Source organism: Pomacea canaliculata, linkage group LG12 (assembly GCF_003073045.1).
Source record: "Pomacea canaliculata isolate SZHN2017 linkage group LG12, ASM307304v1, whole genome shotgun sequence".
In the NCBI taxonomy this organism is placed as follows: domain Eukaryota; kingdom Metazoa; phylum Mollusca; class Gastropoda; order Architaenioglossa; family Ampullariidae; genus Pomacea; species Pomacea canaliculata.
In genome coordinates, this window is record NC_037601.1 from 18028417 (window position 1) to 18049902 (window position 21486).

At 41.2% G+C, this 21486-nt stretch overlaps 1 protein-coding gene across 4 annotated transcripts in view; it reads left to right on the forward strand.

The window, feature by feature from the left end:
* LOC112577171 (probable G-protein coupled receptor CG31760) overlaps positions 1–21486 on the forward strand; it is a 216750-nt gene that overhangs the window by 115366 nt on the left and 79898 nt on the right. For all 4 annotated transcript variants that reach the window (XR_003102020.1, XM_025260167.1, XM_025260165.1 and 1 more), the window contains 2 exons: positions 5955–6138; positions 11192–11315. Coding sequence is in view for 3 of the 4 variants with exons in the window: in XM_025260167.1 (XP_025115952.1) it covers positions 5955–6138; positions 11192–11315 (308 nt within the window). In the remaining variant the exon portion in view is untranslated. The remainder of the gene's footprint in view (positions 1–5954; positions 6139–11191; positions 11316–21486) is intronic.

Consider the following 21486-nt stretch of genomic DNA (forward strand, 5'->3'; position numbering starts at 1 on the left):
TTGAAGGTGATATTACTTCTTTATTTTACATTTCCTTCACACACCTATAAACACCTGTAAGGAAACGTTTTCTCTCCGCTTTTCTTTAATGATGCGCGATCGACGTTTCATAAGCTAGAACGAGTTGACGTTTTGATGATATATTAAATCAGGTTGAAAATCACACGTTTGTGACTGTCAGATCATTAACATGACCTCTTTAGTATTTCGAGCCAAAACATTACGCCACTCATTCTGTCTTAGTTGATTGCTTGTACCGTTTCGTCTGTGCAAGCGCCTTCAGAACTCAAAATACATGCGAGTAAGCTTTAGCTCCCCCCCCCCCCCCACTCACCCAATAAATTTTGTCTAATGGTTATCGGAAATCGATCGAGGACGCCCGACTGAAGGTCGGCACACAGGAAACAGTTTCTCTTTGAGGCCGGTTCATACTCGACCAGACGTTTTGCTCGTCATGCGCAGTCGGCAATTCCACAACGTCACGGACTAACTTAGGATGAAAGAATCTTCGACTCAGTTCGGAAATGCTGGACGTGCTTCTTCTAAAGGAAGACTTTTCCTCCACGTAATGAGTCATTTCTCCCTGCTCCCCACCACCCATTATAAGTTCTGGCTATCTTGATATTACATCGAATTCCAGTGTAAGATATGTCCTGTTTATGATATCAGGTGTCGCTACAGACTGCGAGAAGTATTACGGAGTCAGGTTTACCAAAGAAAAAAAATCTACAAACAAATAAGCACCACAAAACAGCATAAAACTAAATAATCAAAAACAGATTTGATGAAACGTTAAAAAACTTGTTAGCGATAATGGACCTTCTTGTGATTGCCCAAACACTACAGAAACCAGATAAAAGACTGGCGGAGGCCTATAAAACGATGAGACTTACACACACACATGCACGCACACACAAAGAGAGAAAGAGCGAAGGGAAAGAGAAAGAATGGAGAGAGAAAAAAGATAGAAAGAAAATGATTCGCAGATTTGTGGCACTCTATAACCTCGGCTAAAGTTTCCATTCTTGTGTGGTTCCTATTGAAGCTGTCAGCCGCCACGAAGAGCACTTCTTCCCGCTAGACATTTGCACCGTGGCGCTGCACGAGGAGGGACTAAAACCAGTAGCAGAGCGGATGATGCGGGGAAGCACCCCAAACAAAAGCAGAATCCCTGACAACCATCGCTGTCGAAAGAGAGCTTAAGAGGCGATTGATTTTTGAGGCGTTGCGAAAACACGATGAGCTGTCATGTGCAAAGTGTATCGTGGGATCGGAACATCCTCCCTCACCGTCAGAGGTTCATTTGAAGCAGGTTGCGGTTCTGACTTTCGGAAACGAATGTTGATTTTTCTGCTTCGTGGCAATGCCGACAAGCGAATTATTATTTTTTATATGGTTTTCAAGCTTCACTACAGCAGCGTAAACAATAAATAATCGGCTGAAAGCCTCACAGGCAGTTAAATGCCGTTAGTTTGTTGTAATAAGTCCTGCTTTAAAATACTTTTCAGTTCTGGAAAGGAATAGGAACTCCCCATCAAGTGTTAATAAATCGAGAAGTATTGTAAGATTTATAAAGATAAAAAAGATGAAAGATATTTACGGAGAATGATACAGTTGGCCAGTTCCTGCGATGGTATGTATATATACACACAAATACGAATATAAATATATAGTGTTTTGATTTTCTATATTGTAATTTTGCCTCACGACGCCTACTGAAATACGAAATAAAAGTGATTTACTCTTTGGTTAACTTTTTGTAGACTACTTTTTCTTATCTTAAACTTCGTCGTTTACTACATCTACAGAAAGTACAGAGCGCGATGGGGAGAGGGGGGGGAAAGAGAGATTATCACTTTTGTGAACTTCTTGAAGAAAATTAATTTTACATTTGAACCCACAAACTGCCCACATTAAAATGTCTATCGGAAAGCTAAACATTCGTCTTAGTACATCTTCAAATGTTTAGAAAATGCACCACACACATTTTCTTTACAGTGGACAAAAAGAAGTGACTATAAGAACTTGCTTTAATTTCCAAATTGAAGACAAGAGCTTTGACGTCTGCATTTACTTACGAGGTGTTAATGAAACGGCTGCGCGTTCGAACTTGAATCCCTAGACAGCAGCCGTCACGTGCGGTCTTGAGCAGTTTCTCCTAGCTGAAAATGGGCTCCTGTTGGTTCGATCTGCTGTCGGGTTTCAAGGTGACTCCCAGGTCAGCGATAAACTTGGCGCTTTAAGCTGACGTCGTAAGCCGGCATGTCGTGGGAGATAGGGAGGGTGCGGCAAGGAGCGGAAAGGGGGTTGGGGCGCAGTTCGCCAGAAGTGAGAGACGTTGCCAGTGTCGATCTTGTTTCAAATAGGTCTCAAAGCCCGTTACGTGCTGCGGTAATTGCTTGGGTGGTTTATTAGGTCGGGCCTCGGTGGATGCTGTCCAGCAGCAACAGTAACCGAAGAAGGAGTTGAAGGAGAAGGTGCGGAGTATTAGCAAAGAGACCAGTTCTTAACCACAAATCTTTGTCAGGGGTTTAGCGCACGTGTGTCTGAGTGTGTTCGTGCGTGGTGTGTGTGATGTGTACTTGAATATGTAGCAGATGTCGGATTGTCCGTCTGCATATCTGTCTTTATATTCTTATTTCCTTTTTTCACTTGTACGAATAGGGCTATGCTATTGAGGCGGGTGATGATTGGATGTTGTGTGTATACATATTTATTTAAGTGTTTGCTATTCTTAATATTTGTATATATTTTCATCTTTGCAATTTTCCCCAGTACTTAATTCAATTAACTACAGATTTCCACTTAAAATACATACCTGTGAATCTATATCCAATCTAACTTTTATTTCGTTTTATACAGTGCCAGAAACATGAAACACTAGTGGTGAAAGAGTAAAAGTGAACACCAATCTCAGAACTATATAAAAACAGCCATCTCACAGTTTGACCTAGTTGCTTTCAATGTGAACCAGAAAACCGCAGAGAATCGAACTGGGGAATCCGAGTTTAAAGCTGCTGTCACTTAAGAAGCTCGAGGAAGGGCCGAAGTGTAAATTGAATCGATCCGCCCAGTTAATGCCAAGAGTTACGACCACAGTCAAACTTTGCCACGACTCTCTTTATTGCAGCGCCTCTTGGCGCCTTTGCCAGAAGTTTCTTTTTCAAGATCCCACTCTGCTCAAAGTTCTGGTCTGCTGGTTGTGATTTTCGTTTTCTTCTGGGCATCAGTGCCGCTTGAATTTCCTCCTCTCAAGATATTCAATGAACTAATTGCCAGACGGGAGTTGGGGGAATGTGCGGGGGAAGAGTCCCGGCGTGTCACAGGATTAGAAGCGCTTGCAAGTTGACGCAAACAGCCAGGCGTGCGACATGCCTGCATTGCAGCACGACAGCCAAAGTCGGCTGGATAGTTAGTCAATCAGTTCTGGCTATTACTTTTATAAAGGTTCTTTCGTAGTCAAAAGACGACAACTTTGTATGCATAGAAGTAAACAATCGGATCGCTGGAACGATGGGGTGAAGGAGAGAAAGCAGAAGAGAGGAACACCGATATTTAGCTTTCCTTTACTTCTTATATTATGCATACCCTAGTACCAACCATTTATATTATAATATTTTATTCCTTGTTACTTCTCGAAGAGCATATGGGCGCAAATGTTTCTATTATATCCTTCTAAAAATACACAATTTATTGGACTCTTTTCTTGAAAAGATCAAAATTCTGCATGCCCTTGTTTGTTTTGTGGTTGGATCTGGCAGGCATCGACTTCACTTATAGTTTATGAACTTCAGAAGTAAAATTTATCTTAAGAAGTAGGTTAGGCTATAAAAAGTTTGCGCCTTCGTGATGCCAAGTAACACCTCCTAGGGGAAATTTCGTTGTAACACGCCATATGGGAAATTCCGTGGATTTAAATTGCTCCCACAAAAAGGTCTCCTGGACCTAAGCTCCGTAGGGACCTTTTATTGGCCGTACAACGCCGACGTGCAATTGCTTGAAACTGTTCTATAGGACATGGGAGAACAGGGACCAGGTACACAGCACGACGCCAGGCACAACCCAGATTACCAATGCGAGGCAATCAGCTAAGATCCTTAAATGTTATGGAAGGTTTAGCTGACTACTTGTGTTTAGCCATCCAACTAGCTTTCAGTGAAGTCTTATGCATCTGGGCCCAAGCCTACACGCTGCAAGACCCAGGCTTCTACGCCATGGCCGTTCGCGTGCAACCTCTTTTCTGAGAGAAAGTTCTTGAAACTGGCATTGGACACTACTTCCCCATGCGGTATAAGATCAAAGGACATTTTCTCTCTGCCTTTTCCCTGTGCAAGTGTACTGCCATTAAGGCTGACATTTATGTGGATAGCATACGAGACTATATTTTCCACGTTTTCCTTAGAAGTGTGCGCATGTACATGTCTTCGCTTTCACCGAAGCTTGTTTTCTCCTGCTTTAACCTGTAAAAGTTTAGGCACCTTGTCAGTGCGGGAGGGGGAGGACTCCTTCAACTGAACCGCGGACACGTTATAACCAATTCTCCTAAGACTAAGGTCACTCTCAAAACGACCGTTCAGTTTACGAATACGCCTGCTGCTCTGCTGTGAAGTAGGCAGACAGGTCCCTGAAGCCAGTTATTTTAAAATATTTAGTTTAGATGTCACCGACTTGCAATGAGTGCCTAAATGTCCAATCAAAAACTTTCCTTTTGTGTATATATGTAATATTTCGAGATGTATTTAGATAGTTCACTAGCATGTTCAACCAAACAAAAGTTACGTCTGCAGCTTAAATTTAAACGTCTTTGTTGTTACAACAACAACAACAACGACAACAACATAAGTTTATCAAAAGGTGTCACATACCACGTAGTACATAGATCTTCACGTACTGCATTTAACCACAAAGCACGTTGCATAAAGTGTTACATACGCTAACGTTACGTTACATCACGTAGTGCAGGCTCTTCTTCTTGTCGCAATTATCCTGTCGTCACTCCATTCAGACAGACAGCCAATCTATTTAGATGCCCAGAAGTCAGCTAAACTTCTCAATAAATGTTAGAAGTTAGCAGTTAAACATCAGCATGATGCTCTAGCATGATCATTCACTTGGGTGTCGGTCTGCACATTGAGACCACTGCGCCTGATCAGACCGATGCTAGCATCTCTCGCCATTTAACTTAAGCGCTACTAACAGCAAGAAGGAAAAAAATATATAATGGATGCACTATACAAGCTTTAGAGTGAAAATGGCTTGGCACTAAAACCACGGGAAACAACTTTTTAACGACCCAGTGCGCTTCCTGTAACATTAATTGTCGAACAGTCTGCGCGATGCTGCTTTGTTTTCGTCATTTTGGATAGGTGTGACCTCTGAGACTCTGTTCTGGGAGTTCATGTTTATTGATTTTGTAACTAGGCCTAATAAAATAAGCACTGTGCAGCTGCGATTAGATCATAATAAGCCCTCCTAATACTTTGACAGGGAAAACAAATGCATGTTAATAATAACGCACAGCATGCCTCTTCCACCCTTTAAAAAATTAGGTCGACACATTCCGCTGTAGACGACAATGACTGACGGTCTAACGGGTATATAAAATAAGATCAGACACACGCTTCTCACACTGCAGGCTAAACATACTTGACCACTTGGGACTGCTGGGTCAAAATCCCAGCAACCCTGTGCAACTCGGCTAATGTGCATATAACTTCAAAATATTAATTAGGACTTTTGCTACCCCAAATGATTTCTAACAAGGATGGGTCAAGACATCTAGGGGTAGGGGGGAGTTCAACCAATAAAGCAGCCTTTTGTTTGTGAAAAGACATGACCTGAGATAATCTAATTGTCGCACAAACGGCGGTGACGACGACGACGACGACGACGACGACGATGATGATGATGATGATGATGATGATGATGATGATGATGATTTGCTTTCTTTGTAGGTACAACTCAGTGGCGGTACAATCAGTCGCTGCATCGGGAGGTGGACAATGACAGTGTCATCACGGTCGCCTATGAACATGGTCACTGGAGTCTGCCGTACTTTGACTGTGGGGGTGGAAACATCTGGATGATGACATACACTGTTCCTTTCTTCGCTTACGTCAACAACACGCCACGTTTCAAGTGAGTATTTGCGCGTAGACGCAGACAGCAGGTGCACGGCATGTCGCTATCAGCAAGTGGCTGAATGGAGAAGTAAAACAGCCAGCTAAAGCGCTCATGAAATAGAACTTTGGCTAACTTGTTTAGCCTCCCAGCTAGCGCCCAGCGACTTCTTCAGCGCCTGACTTTGCCTACGTCACTCACACGAGGGCCAAGGCGAAAGTGACGGTTTAGTTAACACGTCACTAGCACTATCTTCACAAATTGATGATGTCAATGACTAGAATGCTGACTGAAGATTAGTTGCCAACTAAAACTATAAGATGGCTACAGAACACATTCGATCCTAGCTTCGACTGTGTGCATAGAGTTGCACGTCATGTCAGTAAAAAGCAACCTAAGAAAAGTTAGAAGCCGAGCAGGGTGCTCTTGACTTCCGTGTAGTAAAACTCGAAATAGCCCTTTGTCTGATTCCGTCCATCAACTTCAAGACGTCTTCAAACAGCTGATTCTGTGCCTCACAATAGTTTTTGTGTCCTCCCACGAACGACTATCCTCTCAGACAGATAAATAAAGGCTTAATTTCATACGCTGCTTGAGATTGGTTGCCAGTAGCAGCCTTCTGCTCCATCCCACGCTGTGACGCCATGTCAGAGCTGATCGCCAATCAGACTAAAACAGTCTGGAGCTAAATTTATGCAGCAGACAGGATCGTGTGTGGGTGGATAGGTGTTGGAAGAGGTTGAGATTGAACGGGCAAAACACATATGCCAAACACTTCATAATCATGAGCAAGGAAAAGTAGGAATACGTTCTATTTCTAATCCTAATTGAATCAGAGTTTTTTCAAGTTCTGATGTCAGAGCTTAGTGGAACTTTTTCATCGCCGGACGTCACCTCTTTCCCTTAGTCATCGAGTCGACACCACGTAGCTAGCGATGACAAAGTCTAGCTATAGCACACCCCACCTTTCAAGATAAGGTAAGGATATAACTAGCAAGACGGTATTTTCCAGTTTTCTAATTTACGATAAAACCACTAAATATTATCACATTTTTTTCAAAATGTTTGACACGAAGCACAGATTATCCCTCTTTATAAAAATTTAAACCAGGTTGCTGCAGAACAGTTATTTTTGACGTTATTCTTATTTTAGTGAGGTGTGGTATATTTTGTTCACGTCGAAGGATGGTCCGTGCTTCTTCAATCGAGAAGTTTGAAGGAATATGATACTATTTAGTTGTTTAATCGTAAATGAAAAAAACACAGGAATGATCATCATTTTGCAAGTTATATCCTTACCTTTAGAAGGTGTATGCTGCTAGCATCAGAAACTGCTTCATTTGCATTTATTGTATAAACTCCATTTTTGGTGTAGAAGTTGTGGTGACAGAAGTTGATTATGTATGGTTTAAAGTGTTTGGCTTTACTATATTTAATAAACTAGGACTAAAGTGATGTAGCATTCTGGCATGTGACTTCAGGATCGTCATGCTGATGGAGTTTTTAGTTCTTTTAATTCGTCGTCAGTTACCCCATTCTCTTCATTAATATGTCATCCCTCGTCGGCAATTATTTAAATAATAAAGATACCACATCGTCAATTATTTATTATAATTATGATGACAATAAAGTTCACTTACATAGCGCACATACTGGCGTAAGACGAGCTCAAAGCGCTTTCAGAAATACTGGTAAAGCACAAAATGTTGAGTCATTTAGACCGTGGTGGATAGTGACAAAGAGTCGGGCGTGGTTGATGCAGGAAAAGCTGAACCTTTCGTCTTGGCATGTTGACATGTTAACATGGTGAAAAAATCTTTGATGCGAGGTCATCGAAGTCAAAAATAGATTCGCAATTTCACAAAATGCATCGTCAGCTGCTCTCTGTCACTTAAAGACAACGATGCCAGCATTAATGGCGGGAGGCGGAGAACATCGCAGTCAAATAGGCGGAAGTCGAGGAGTCAACAGGCATAGTAACAGTAAGACCTAAGGATGAACATACCTGAAATATATAAGAAAACAAAGAGCACTAAACTTTTAAAAAACTCAGTTGACAACAGAAAAACAAGAAACTTGGAGAGCTATCCAGTTAGGGGAAGGATCATCGTTCTCGTCATTTATCCCTTAATCATTTTTTTAAACTGAGAAATTAGTCCTCGTTTTCTGCCGTTTTTAGAATTCATTAACCCAAATTCTTTTCCAATGGAAATCAAAGTAGACCTCCCTTTCTCCCTGTCTACCTTTCAAGATGGCATGTTAAAATAGGTCACCCTCCTTCCCACTCACCTCTCCCATCCACCATCACCCACAAGCCCTCTTCCATGTCCAAGATGGATCTCAAAACGAACAAGCTGCGCGTGCTGTTCTTCCTGATTAATGCCCCCTTAATGTCGGCGCCCTGCTTTATGACCGCTAGGGGGCAACAGGGCATGCTCGATGGTCACAAATCCTGACGGAGAAGGCAGCGGTTTGTTACATCAGTTAGCACCACCTGCCACCTGCGAAGAGGAGGCAATCATAAATCACGTCCTGTAGTCCCATAGCCTTAAAATTTGCTGCTCGCTGCATTAAGAAATAGTTGCTTTCCACCCTACGGTTCGTGCCGGGTTTGAAGAAAAAAAAAAACAAAACCCTGCTCATGGAATTGGACGATGTCGATCTTTCTACACCCACCAGCGTGGAAGTATTTTCTTCACGAAGTCTCAATAGAAAGCATCTGTGTCTTGACCTACAAATGTGAATGTGTATGTACATGTACGCACACGCGCGCGCCAACGTAAAGAAGAAAGCCAAAATGGCTCTTCTGAGGTTTGCCCATAAACTAGATATAGTACAGTTCACACAAGCGTACAGTGGAGCATTCCTCCACTCAGGGCCAGTAGCCCATAAGTCAAGATGAAACATTCTGTAGGCAAAAACTTACGGCATGAAATGGAACACTTGTGTTGGGCATGTTGAAGTAAACCTGTATACATGAACTGAAATTATTCAGCAGTTTTGGGCTGTGCATATGGAGCACAAAGACACGTCCTCTTATACACACATTCCCCAAAAAGATGTTGTGGCTAGTAGTAGGAAAACCGGCAGAAACGTTGGGTGAGTGGAATGAAAGAACAAAATTTCCCCTGTTAACAAGAAGAGTAACAGTTGTAAAAACTTTGCTGGCATTAGCATCTCAAGGGAAACTCGAGAAACGGCTATGCTATTCGTGGTACTGTAAGAGACCTTTTTATTAACTGTCGTTTATTCATGATACATTTCTTCGGAAAGTATTTAAATACTGGTCAGATTAAAAATCTTTTCACGGTATTTTTTTAATCATTGATTCATGTTTATTCATACTTTAACTTTTGGATTTAAGATGACAAGTTTTTCCTTGCACTCCTATCCGATGTTTACTAGAAATTAATTATGTATGTATTCGTTCGTTCTCTCCACCAATGCTTGTCAACATACAGATCGTCGAGAAGAATTGGGCGGAGGCTAGATGTGCTAGGTATCTCACTACTCTCGTCGCTAAGGCTTTTCCTTTAGAGGCGGTAAACAGGTCCAGCAGAGAAAGGTCAGGCACTACTTCATGTTCGCCAGTTCTTCCTCTCTATCTCTTCACGGCGTTGGCATCTCTCGAGAATGACCAGAAAGGCGATCTAAAACACAATGGTGTGGCTGATCTACCAAGCCCTGGCTGGCTTCCGCAGCTTTACTGTAGCCAGAAGAAGTTCTGGAGAGCCCACAGGGAGGTGATTGAGCTCTTACGTTGCAGGTAGGAAAATCAGCGCCCTCTGGCAGTTGCCATTGAATGCCTGGATTCTGCTGAGTCAGCAAGCAGAGTTCACCTCAATCGACTGTAAAAGAATGATGGGGACCGTTAGGTTTTTGTAAACGACATTTGATTGCAAATCTGATGGCATTGCAGTCCCAATGTTACTGGTCAGCCTGGCCGTTGCTGCCGTTGCTTCTGTGGCTGTTGCAGTGCTAAGGCGGAATGCGGATCTTTGTTATGCAGCTGTCATCTTGTGACTTGATGGTTTTCAGCTATTTGAAACTGTGTACTCACTAGAACTGTTCTTCTTTTATGTAGATTTCTGCTTTGATAAACATGAATGTCTGATGTCATTTCTTGGTATTAACTATTGATGTCTATGCTGGTGTCTATTCCATATTCAACTGATCAGTCAGACTGTTGATGAAGTCTTGTAGTTCACGAGATTGATTTCGCCTGCAAAGAGTAGGTTGCAAATGGGTCTCTTACCGATGGAGAGTGAAAGTGTGGTGTTTATGAAACTATTCTTACGCAGCGTTCTTTGTAATGTCTAACAATGCAGGCGAGGTGCGGGTTAAACATGAGCCCTTTGTTGAAGCATCTTTTCAAAACTAATTGTCCTCCTTGCATACTAAAGCATTTTGCACTACTTAAGCTCTTGTACAGTGCTTTGATGACTTGAGTAAGGCCCTCTTCGATGTTAAATCTTCACTTGACACGCCGCAGGCTTAGAAATTACTGGCTGAAGAAAATGGTTATACACGACGGCCTGATGTTTATTTCACAGTTTACTTTTTGTCCTTGTTTTATCTTCCATCGCTTACCTGTGACAACAAAATGGTGCGATCAAACAAAACAAACTGTAGGTTACCATGGTGACACGGAGAAGACAGTGTTTGTGCTGGCAGCTGAATGCTGACGTTCATCTTGGATGATATCGCCCTCTGCTGTCACAAAACTGTACTGAAGATTGTGGCACATGCCAACTATCAGATGTTAACAGAAGAAAATCACACTCCCTTTTGCAAACATTTGAAAGTTCTTGAACAGTAACATTGACGGTTTGATCGCAATCTAGAGGTCGCAGGTTTCTGAGGTATGTGTCAGGTACATTCCGGTGAACAAGATCGAACATTTTGTGGACAGGACCGTTGATAAATATTATTGCAGTCTATTACACTGTCCCAGCACAGCCTCGAGTTTAGCGGAGAGACTGTTTGGATGAAGATGTTGTAGAATGATAACGCGAAAAGAGCGTTTATTTATTTATTTATTTATTTTAAGAACGCTATTAACTTTGTGCAGGGGTACGAGCGGAATAGATATAGATCTGCAAAAGGTGGACATTGACCAGTGCCCACTTCCTGAAGGCTCAAAAGAAGAGAATGTTTTTGCTGGATCACACAAATGCAAGCCAAGGACAACAAGGGTGAGCTTCTTTTTCTTTCCTCCAAGTCCTGTAGTGCTCTAGCATTTGATTCTTCATGCCCATGGTTTTGTTGGTTCTGTGGTTTTCCCTATTATACATTTAGACAGCAAAAGTATAAGTGTAAAGATCCATCTTAACCCAGTAAATATCGTGAAATGTTTAACCAATTTTGGCAAATTTGTATGTGAAGGAAACAAATAGTTTTGGGATAAAAGTTAGGGACATTGAAAGTTTGATCAGAATGATGAACTAAGTTAAGACTTATATGCCGACATATTTGTCAGCACATCTGTCAATGCTATGGGACTTTGAGGCACTTCGAAGGTTTGACGCCTCTTGCACCTTGCACGGTTAAGAACGGCATTAACTGTTTTCGTGAAGGTTGCCTACAAATATTATCGAAAAGTATTTTTGATTTTCTTTTGTTTCATTTGTCAATAGCAAAATGTCGGTTTGACCTAGCGTTTAATTTATATTTTCCTACTCTTTCAGCCAATTCATTTTGTGCAAAGATGTAACTGCCATTTTGCAGAAACCCCTGCTAAGCACAGGAAAATCATGTATCGCTCACACAGCGCAATAAAATCGGGCAGAAACTATCTTTTCCGTCCCACAGATGATTGTGACGTCTTTTGACAAAGTTGAGTTAGCACCCCCTTGCGCACGTGACCGAACTGCATGGGATTGATCACGTGATTATGAGCGCAGAAACGAGCGCCTGGGGTCTGACACACCGCCGCGTTTTAACAGCAACGATAAGCATGCCATGAATATAAATATACAAGAGCAAAACCTGTCAGAACGGTCGAAGGTGATGAAATTAACTTTTTTTAAGCGAAAGATTCCCACACGGGCGGCATTTTTTAAATAGCAAATAGCTGTGATCTTTTAAGGCAGCATTCCGATTATTTTTTTAAAACATGATTTATGTTCAGGGCGTGTAGTAGGGCTTCAAAAGAATAAACATGAATTGGTTTGTGGAAACAGTTTAGAAACCTGGAGGATTGCTTGACTTTAATTTTTCTCTCGTGGTTCGTGATCCTTTCACCATAACCATTTTTTGCTGAGCGGCCTGCTTTCTTTTTTATTTAAATATTGTCAAAAAATCAAGGTTACCGGAGTATCTTGCTAATGTTCTCTTGTGTGCCGTCCCGCGCAGGATGAGTGTTAACCTATGATCGAGGCATTGACTAATTTCATTAGGGCCTGCGATGCAGATGGACCTCGATCACTGGAAGGAGGCCAAGGCCTACTCTAACTGGAATGAAAGGACTCGCGAGTTTCTTTTTCTTAATATTTGTTGTTTTCTTTTTCTCCCCTTTCCCAATCATAGAGGCAGAAGGTATTATTGCAGGATTCTGCGCCATAAACATACAGGATGGCGTTCTGTAACTCTTTATGGTTCCTCGCAATGCATCATCAGCTGCAAGATTGCTATGCTGAAAGGAACCGGGGTCCAAAACAAAACCAGACAACGAAATTACGTCCGATCAACCGTTAAGAGGAGTCCAACATATAGCTCTAAATCAAATTGATGGATAGCGCAAATATCGATTATGAAACGCCTCGCACAATTCGTCATTTTGAGCTACATTCATTCCTTCTTCTTCGCGTAGCAGTGATCTCTGTTCTAATGCTAACCATGTTTGACAGCTGGGCACCTCGCAAGAGTCGGGGGCAGCACATGAGGACTATTCGTACCTCCGTCCTCCGCCCCCTTATGTTGCTTGAAGACCGTGCGCGATAATCGTCTCGTATGGCGCTAGGCTCCATAATGAACATCGTGGGGGTCATAGCGCTACCTCCCTTTGATAGGAGGTTCTAACAAAGCCCAGATGAGGTTGACGAGGGCTGCAGTAAAAATAAAATTGCTCTGTTTTTTTGTTTTTCCTCTTTTCTTTATTTGTGCGCATACACATGTTTTCTGTGTTTCTTTTCGTGTGTTTGTCGTTAATTCCTTCCTTCTTTTTGCTGGCCTTTCTGTCTTTCTTTGTTTGCATACACTTAGGAGAACATGTTTATTTCATATCTTGGGACCAGCATGTGCTTGTGTTTATGTATCTGTGTGTGTGATTGCACACGTGCATGCATCAGTGTTTATTTAAAAAAAATAACGGCTCTAATAGGTGTGGTAATACGAAAATGTTCGTCTCTGTGTCTCAGCATTATTGGGGCGGAATAAAATTACAAATAGCCAACAGCGATCTACATTTTTTCTGGTCACTGTCCTAAAAACCAAACAAAACCAAAAAATCTTTTAACGATTTTAAGTGAGGCATGCAAGCCCTGAAGATATGTTCCGGAAACCATTCTTCCTTTAAATACACTAAATAAACATTATATTTATTTTAAGTGTGCTTGTTCGATATTTTCCTGACGCATAACATCGTCTTGAAAATTGGTAGATTCTACAAAGAGCATGAACAAATATTGTGCTCTGTAGACTTGTTATTTCTTGAACAACCACAGCTACTAAGTCTAGAAGAGGAGTCAGCAGAAGAAAAGGAGAGCGAGGCATTGTTACTGGCGTGCAAACACGTCCTCTGTTTGACTATCTCTCAAATGATCTCGCAGAGAAACCCAATAAATCCGTTCAACTTTGTCAGCATTCATAGAAAAAGATATTCTGACAGACTTCTTTCACATCAAGAAGAGAGCGCTCCACACTTCTGGCTCTCGAGAATGTTTCATAAAAACTTTTTTTTCAGAAATATAACACGCGTTGGATTATATTCTTATTTTCACAGGGATATTTTTGCTTTCTGACCAAGGCAATGATTTTCGCTATCTAAGCGCCCAGCAGACCAAGAAGTCCCATGTGACCTGACAGTGTTGTAATTAAAGTACAGCTTTTTCGCCTTTTTGGGCTGGGGAAGGGATTTATAAACAGTCCTGGTGGTTTATCGTGGACTATCTAACTGAAGTGTTTGTGTAATTTTGCGTTGGCCTTGAATATCATGTTACTAGTTTCCTAGTACATGTAATTTACAAACTAAAGCTGCAGAAAGGTGCCTCTAAAACCTGTTCTTAACCAGACAAATATGGGCAAACGTATGACCACGTTTGGCAAGTTTTTATACAAAGGTCTCTCTGCAACAACAACAAAATTAATTCTTTGACCATGCTGGGTCAAATGTTCGTCCATATTTGTCCGGATAACTGCGACTTGACTTTGAATGATGTCTGACCTCGTTTTTCGTCTTGTAAGTTAAAGTTACCTTAAATCTGTAGCCTCAAATCCAGATGAATTATCAGATAAATAGCAGACAGAGAGAGAACAACACTACAACTTAATGATTCAGTGTGCTGAGACATTTCAGTTGTAATGCGTACTTCTGAAGGACCAGTGGGGTCCTTTGGTTTTTTCCTAATACTTGGGTAAAGCTCAGTGCAATATAACATTTTACCAAATCAAGTAAACACCTCACTTACAGTTTCGAGATACATTCGTAGAAACATTACCAGTGAGATCAGTTTGAATCTCGTCTATTTTCGGGTCTGTTCATGTGGAAAAAGCTGAATGTTTTATAGGATGTGTTTAATAAGAGAAATTACACAGGGCTCTTTCGTCTCTTTCATCCTCTGCTGACGTCAACTCGATCCCAGTGTCAGGTGATACAATGATATCGTTGGACATTACTGACAGCCATCTTGATTGTTGTCACTAATATATATCACTAATCCAACTAACCACACACCACCGATCACTTGAGTTCAAATCCTAACAACGACCGACACATCCTCTCCCTCGCTGACGTCATACGGCACGCCACAGCCTTATCACCGCCGTCACAGCCTTTACTATACCTTTAACGGGTATTTTTATTTGATTTTTTTTCAGTTGTCATTTCGCCAATGCGTTTAGCTTTTTAATTTCTTTTTTACCATCAAAGACCACAGAATTATTATTTTAAATCCCTTATCAAATCACAATTTTTTCCCGAGAGAGGAATAAGGAGGAAAAAGGCCTGTTTCTAGAGGGGGGTTTTCTCATAAGGATTCCAGTCCAGGAAAGAAACTATTCATTCGCTTATATCCTATGTATATGCTGTGCTGACAGTCAAAATGATAAATGCATCCAACTTAACTGGTATATGGATTTACAAAAAAGGGGCTAACATCTTTGCAGTTTGTTCTTTTCAAACAAAGAAGCATGAAAGTTTTTTTCTTTTGTAAGTATTTTACAGGAACAAACATTTATCCTTGCTGCTATTTCGTTTAAGAAAAATATCTTTAGGGAGACAGATGTGGCTGGGAAAGTGTCATCTTAATGATCTTTTCATGTGTATGCCCATTTTAGAATTGTCTTTTTATGCAAAGCAATAATAGGTTTCTTGTTTCGGCCTGACAGCTTGGGCTTGATCATAGCCAGCTGCATGATGTGTAGGCGTAAACCCAATTTGAATGTAATTTTCTTAGTTTCACTCTGCCACCAAACATTGCTTTTATTGATATTTTCTTCTATTAACATTCTGAATAAGCACTAATGTGTTTCTTATCTTTTCTCACCTGCAAAGTCGGCAAAGTTTGTTCTCCTGCGCAATTGTCTTTTTGATGGATTCCTCATGTGTTTGAAGGCGAACAACGCATAAATAGGCTCAATTTATTTTAAGTCCTCCTTTTTCTTTTAAACGCAGTTTTAGCAGCCAAGTTTATTTTTGCACCTGGACACACACACTACATATATATACATGTGTGTGTTTGTGTTTTGAGTTTTTGCATTTATGCCTTTCTATCCCTTCTACGATATGCCTATTTGTCCTTCAGTCTTTATGTATATAATTTATTTCAAACTCCTTAGTTGAAACAGGGCTTCTTCGGCTTCCTTTGTGTTGCTAATTGTTTTGACATGTTAGTAAAGCCGTGAACACACAGTTATATCAACGTCTTTGGCATTTGTCTTGAACAAGAAGACACAGTTTAACAAACTCAACACACCGTGTAAATCATCTCCGACAACAGATATTTCATGGTTTTTGCCTGTGCGTCGTATTTTCTGTCTCCATACGCTTTCACGCGCATCCTCCCAGACTTTTCCCTTAATTTTGTTTTCTTATCCGCCTCCTCTTCCTTTGTGCTGTGCTGTCGATGTCTGTTACCACGCGTGGTTTGCCATGGTGAATGGGTCCAGCCATCCAGGAAGACGAGCTTTGGTGAGCACAAACAGCTCCATCCCCGAGGCGGTGGCCACGTAGCCATCAAAATGTTGGCAAGGAACTAAAGGGGAAAAGAAGATGATGCAGATCCAAGAAGCGTGCAGGAAGGCAGACACGCCCTGAAGATGCTAATTGTAAACAGACGTTCTAAATCAATTTGTAGCGCTTTTGTTCCGCTGGAGGGAATTCAGAGAGGCCGTCGGGAAAAGCTGGAAGGGTTCGGATTTGCTGTCACGCGGTTGCACAAGTGTTGACGCTTCTCACTTCTCGCTTTAATGGCAGGTGGACTTTGTTGCTACTGTTTGTGATGTTTAGGTTGAATGGGAGACGAGCTGGATGGGTGATAAGGAGCCAAACTTTGAGGGAGGAGGGAAGAGATGAAAGGGGTGAGAAGAGGAAGGGAATAGGTTACGCGGTGGTTTTGGAGATTCTGTTTCCCCAGGTGTTGTTTACTAATGTTTGTTCCCTCATCCTTGCTGCTTGGTCCAGAAGACCGGCAATGTCTCCAATTCCCCAATGGTGGCGACCATGCGGGATCTTTGAATCCCTATGTTGCACATTCTACATTCTAGAATAGGCTTCTGATTTGGATTTGCGTTATTATATCTATCAGAATTGTGTATAATGTGAAAGTACTTCTCATTATGTATTATTTATTTATTAACTTACCTACCTCGATTCTTAAGTCATGTTTGTTTATAATTGTCGGTGCATATGTTATGAGTAGCATATCTTTTTATCCAATTGAAATAATAGTTATACTGTCGTGCATTTTCGTGGCAACTTTTCATTTAAGTCAAAGTATAATATTTTTTACTTTCTATTTCTTATATTTTGTTTAGTGGCAGGTAGATGATGACGTAATGACTAATTTACTGCACATGTATAACGAAATACGCGCTTTCACGTTGATGTTTGAGCGGATGCATAATGTGTTCACCTTTAAAGAACAGCATCATGCTGCAGGTCTGGCATTCTCAGCTACTAATGTAACTACCAACCAGAGAGCAAGCTCGTGTGTTAAAACGACTTTCCTTAAAGCCTGTTTCACTTGAGACGTCCGCACGCATGTCAATGCAGATTTCGAAATCGTAGAAGACATTTTGCTTGAATAATCGAGAGGCTGCGCTAGCGAAGCCAAGCCGGCAGAAGCGTCTTCATAAGAAGCGGCCTAGTGAAAGGTCAAGAATGTGACACGGAGGTCGTAATAGCGTTGCCACCAAAAGGAAGCCAACAGCCTCTAAGGCGTCACGCTAGCGTTGTAAGCCGAGAGTTTCCGAGTTGTTAGAGGGTCGTTTGGTGGTAATAAACTTTTGAAAAAAAGTTTTTTGTGCGCGGTTTATTTGACTAGGCATGCCTTCTGTGACATGTCCAGATAGTGAGAACGTTAAATGCCTTTTAATGCTATGACCATAATAATATAGTAGTATATATCATCATTGTTGTCGTTACAGTCATCGTATAGGGCGTATAGCTGTTCATCCTTATGATTAGCATTGTTTAAACGTATGTTAATGCTCGCCTCTGAGCATATACTTCCTTATCTGATACTACTTTCTTGACGATAACACTTTTTAATATGCACTTTGTTAAAATAAATCAACATTTCCTCGCTATTGCATTATTCGCGTCAAAGTATAATTTTTAAGAGAGAGACGAATAGACAAAAATGATAGAGTGAGTGAGAGAGAAAGAGAAAATGAGAATGTCGAAATTAATTAGAGCAGTTTTCATTTTTTGGGTGAAACCAAAAAGCAGGTGGAAGGCGAGCATGTCAGCTTTTATTTCTGGAAATGATCGGTGATTGTTATGTTCCACACAATGAGTTCGTTCGCAGCATTATATTTGCTCTCTGCAGCAAATCAGACTCGGAGGGAGACTTTGCGAGTGATGAAAAACGAAATCCTTGCTTTGTGCCACGAGATTGCACAGTCAGGTTATGCAAAATTCCAACAATACAGCGACCAGACACGTGAAATAAATCTGGAAACGCTGGGTCGAGGCATCCGGTTAGCAAAAATGATTGGATTCCCCCGCAGGGAAGGAAGGTACCATAGATCTGTCTGTTACTGGCCAATCTGCATTCGAGAAAATGACATCGAAGCAAGCTGGACAATTGTATGACAGCTGATGGGGGGCAATGATTTTACTGGCACGACCGCTTATTGGAAAAGTATCTTACAGAACGCAAGGTAGAGTAAATGAATAGAATGTGGCACTATCCATGTTACACGGACACTGACCTCATTTGCATCTTGTCAACGTGCAATCGGCAGCGAAGATGACTGCAGTATTCACTGGCTTTGTGAGAGGCACCGCAGGTAGCTTAATTTTCTTAAGTGATCATGCACGTGTTTATAAAAACTCTTGAGGACGAGTTGCGTCAATGACTGATTGACTGCACATTCAACAGATAAACTATCTATTGATAAGATTATTATATTACTTGATAATTAAAACAGCACCTCCATATCAAACACTATCTTTTCTTCTTGTCGCTTTTATGGGCAGTGTAGGTGTGTAGTGTAAATGTTTTAGGTGCTTTCAACGAGAACCACTTGTGAGTTTGAGGGATTGTTGGGATTTATTGCAAGTGGATCTGTTGGTCTTTGTATCAGAAAATGGAATGGTCGAAATAGCTGAATACTCTGTCTTATCACAGACTTGATGTGACTACATCATTACTATATATCACGAGAACGTCTTGTTATAAAGAATCAAATATCAAGCCGTTACTTCAACTTGTTACAAATAAGCATTGCCTTCCAGCAAAGTTTCAACAGAATATTATGGTAGTTTGCCTGCCCATAGTTAAGAGCTATGGTAGTTATTATTGTTATGGGCATTAGCGAGTGCGTCTTCTTTCTGAACGAACCCATGCAGCCCTCGGCTTTGCCCCCTAAAGAGTCACAGAATGCCATTCGTTCAGAACCATAGACTCGGATCGTTTACCTTTGTGGAATGACAGTGGCCTCAACGGCTAGCTCCACTCAACAAGTTCATCTCACCGTGGAGAGGCGATCGAAATCTCGATATCCACTGGCTTGGCCGTGCAGGCACAAAAACTACAATCGCATTTGATTAGTTGAAACCTGCTTGCCCCCGAGAGCTGCAAACTCTTTTATCATACTCTTGTCTTGGGCTGTCCTTTTCTTTTCTTGCCGTATTCATATTTATTTTCTACTTCTCTTCGTCTTCGTTAGCATCTTCATCTCTACCTATTGTGGACACCTTTAGTTGTGTTGCGTGTAGAAGAGTTTGTCGAAACTTCTGTTACCAACATTTATATTTCTTATAGATATCTAAATCTGTATCTCCGGCTCTGTCTCTCTCTCATTCGCTCTGACTTTGATTGTGGTTGTTCACTGTCTGAAAGCATTTTTACTCATTGTGTACTATGCTATTGAATATGCAAAATGCAAGTTTGTTCCGGTGTCGATATTTCTCGTGCGTTTCATCATTTTTTCCCTGGCTTTGGTGCCACCTTGTAGAATCGACCTTTACTCTTTTAGTTCTGACGAAATGGGTTCGGAATTTCAAACTTCTTTTTTTACTCTGTTGAGTATTTTGTTCGGTGGGAAGAGGATCTAAGAATGCAATCTGAATGCGTTGAGTACTTCGCTCTGTAAAAACTACTTGACGTGAAAAGGAACCTGAATGCTCTGACGGCCTTCTCACTTTTTCGATCTGAATTTTAATGTCAGAGAAGCTACCATTTCAGAGTGAGAGTAGGATATTTTAATGTTTTAAATGTGCGCGGGCTACATGAATAATTAATATTTTTAGATCGCTAACTCATATTTATTATGTGGGCATTTTTTTTTCAATTGAGTTGGAATGTGCTAGTGCCCCGGTTTGCAAACTTTTCCACAAGAGTACCACTTTCGAAAATTCGAATTGACCGAGTACTACCTCTCAGTTCTACCCCTTACATATATATATATACTAGTCTAGGACTCAGTCATACCACCCGTCATACCTTCGCGTACCACAGTTTGAAAACCGGGGTGCTAGTGAAATTTAGTAAAAGTTCTATGTCTGGTGTCCTCAAGCAAACAAATTTCTTTAGAAACCTTCTGGAGCTTTAGATAAGTTTGAGAATAGGTGTCACAGTTTGGTCGATACGACATCTGTCTTGGTTGACATGGAATATTTCAAGACTGGTGTTAAAAAAATCCGTTGATGAGTTAACGTACGCGATCGATATGAAAACGGGAAGTAGATTAGACTTACAGACCCAAAATTACATCGATGCGAAATACTTATGTTGTAATTTTTGTCCTTCCGTTTCTAAACAGATATCTTCTGTTAATCACCAAAAGCTGCGAACGTTTTATTCTCTTTAGGATAAAGACAGTGGGAGGAGGGCTGGCTTAGGGTCAAATCTAAATTTCCAAACCGAGCATTTTATTTTGACTAGTTGTGAAACCGACTTTTAAAACTTTGCCACAGGGCGAATGACAATGTTAGTGAGGGAACACAGCAACAAGCGATTGTCTATCTTAAGTCGATCAGTCATCGTCTGTTTGTGTAATAATACTTGTACTAAAAATACAGCTGACTTTGTCTGAAAGTGACCATCCTGGTTAGAATACCAGCGGCACCTACTGACACAAAGCATCCCTTCGGATGCCTAATTATGGGCTTTTAGAAAAAGTTTCCGAGAGAAGTGGACCGCACAGTCGCCTGAAGGACTTGGTACACGGCTGCAATCGCCAGCTGAAGAACTGTTTGTCCGTATACGTCCAGAAGAGGACTTTCGTGTGTCAGACCCAGGCAGCAACCTAGTCTCCGGACCGGACAAAGTGTTTGTCTTCAGGGAGAAGTGCGGCCTGGAGTCTGCACAAGTCAATTGATCTCTGGTTGAAGCAAAAGACTGCGCGAACTACCAGAGATATTCATTGTGAGATTTAGTGGTTGAAGAAGAGAAGCCAACTACCAGAGAAAGTCATTCTGACTCTCAGCAGTTGACACAGACAAATAAGTGGGTGAATTGCCAAAGACAGTTCTTCTAA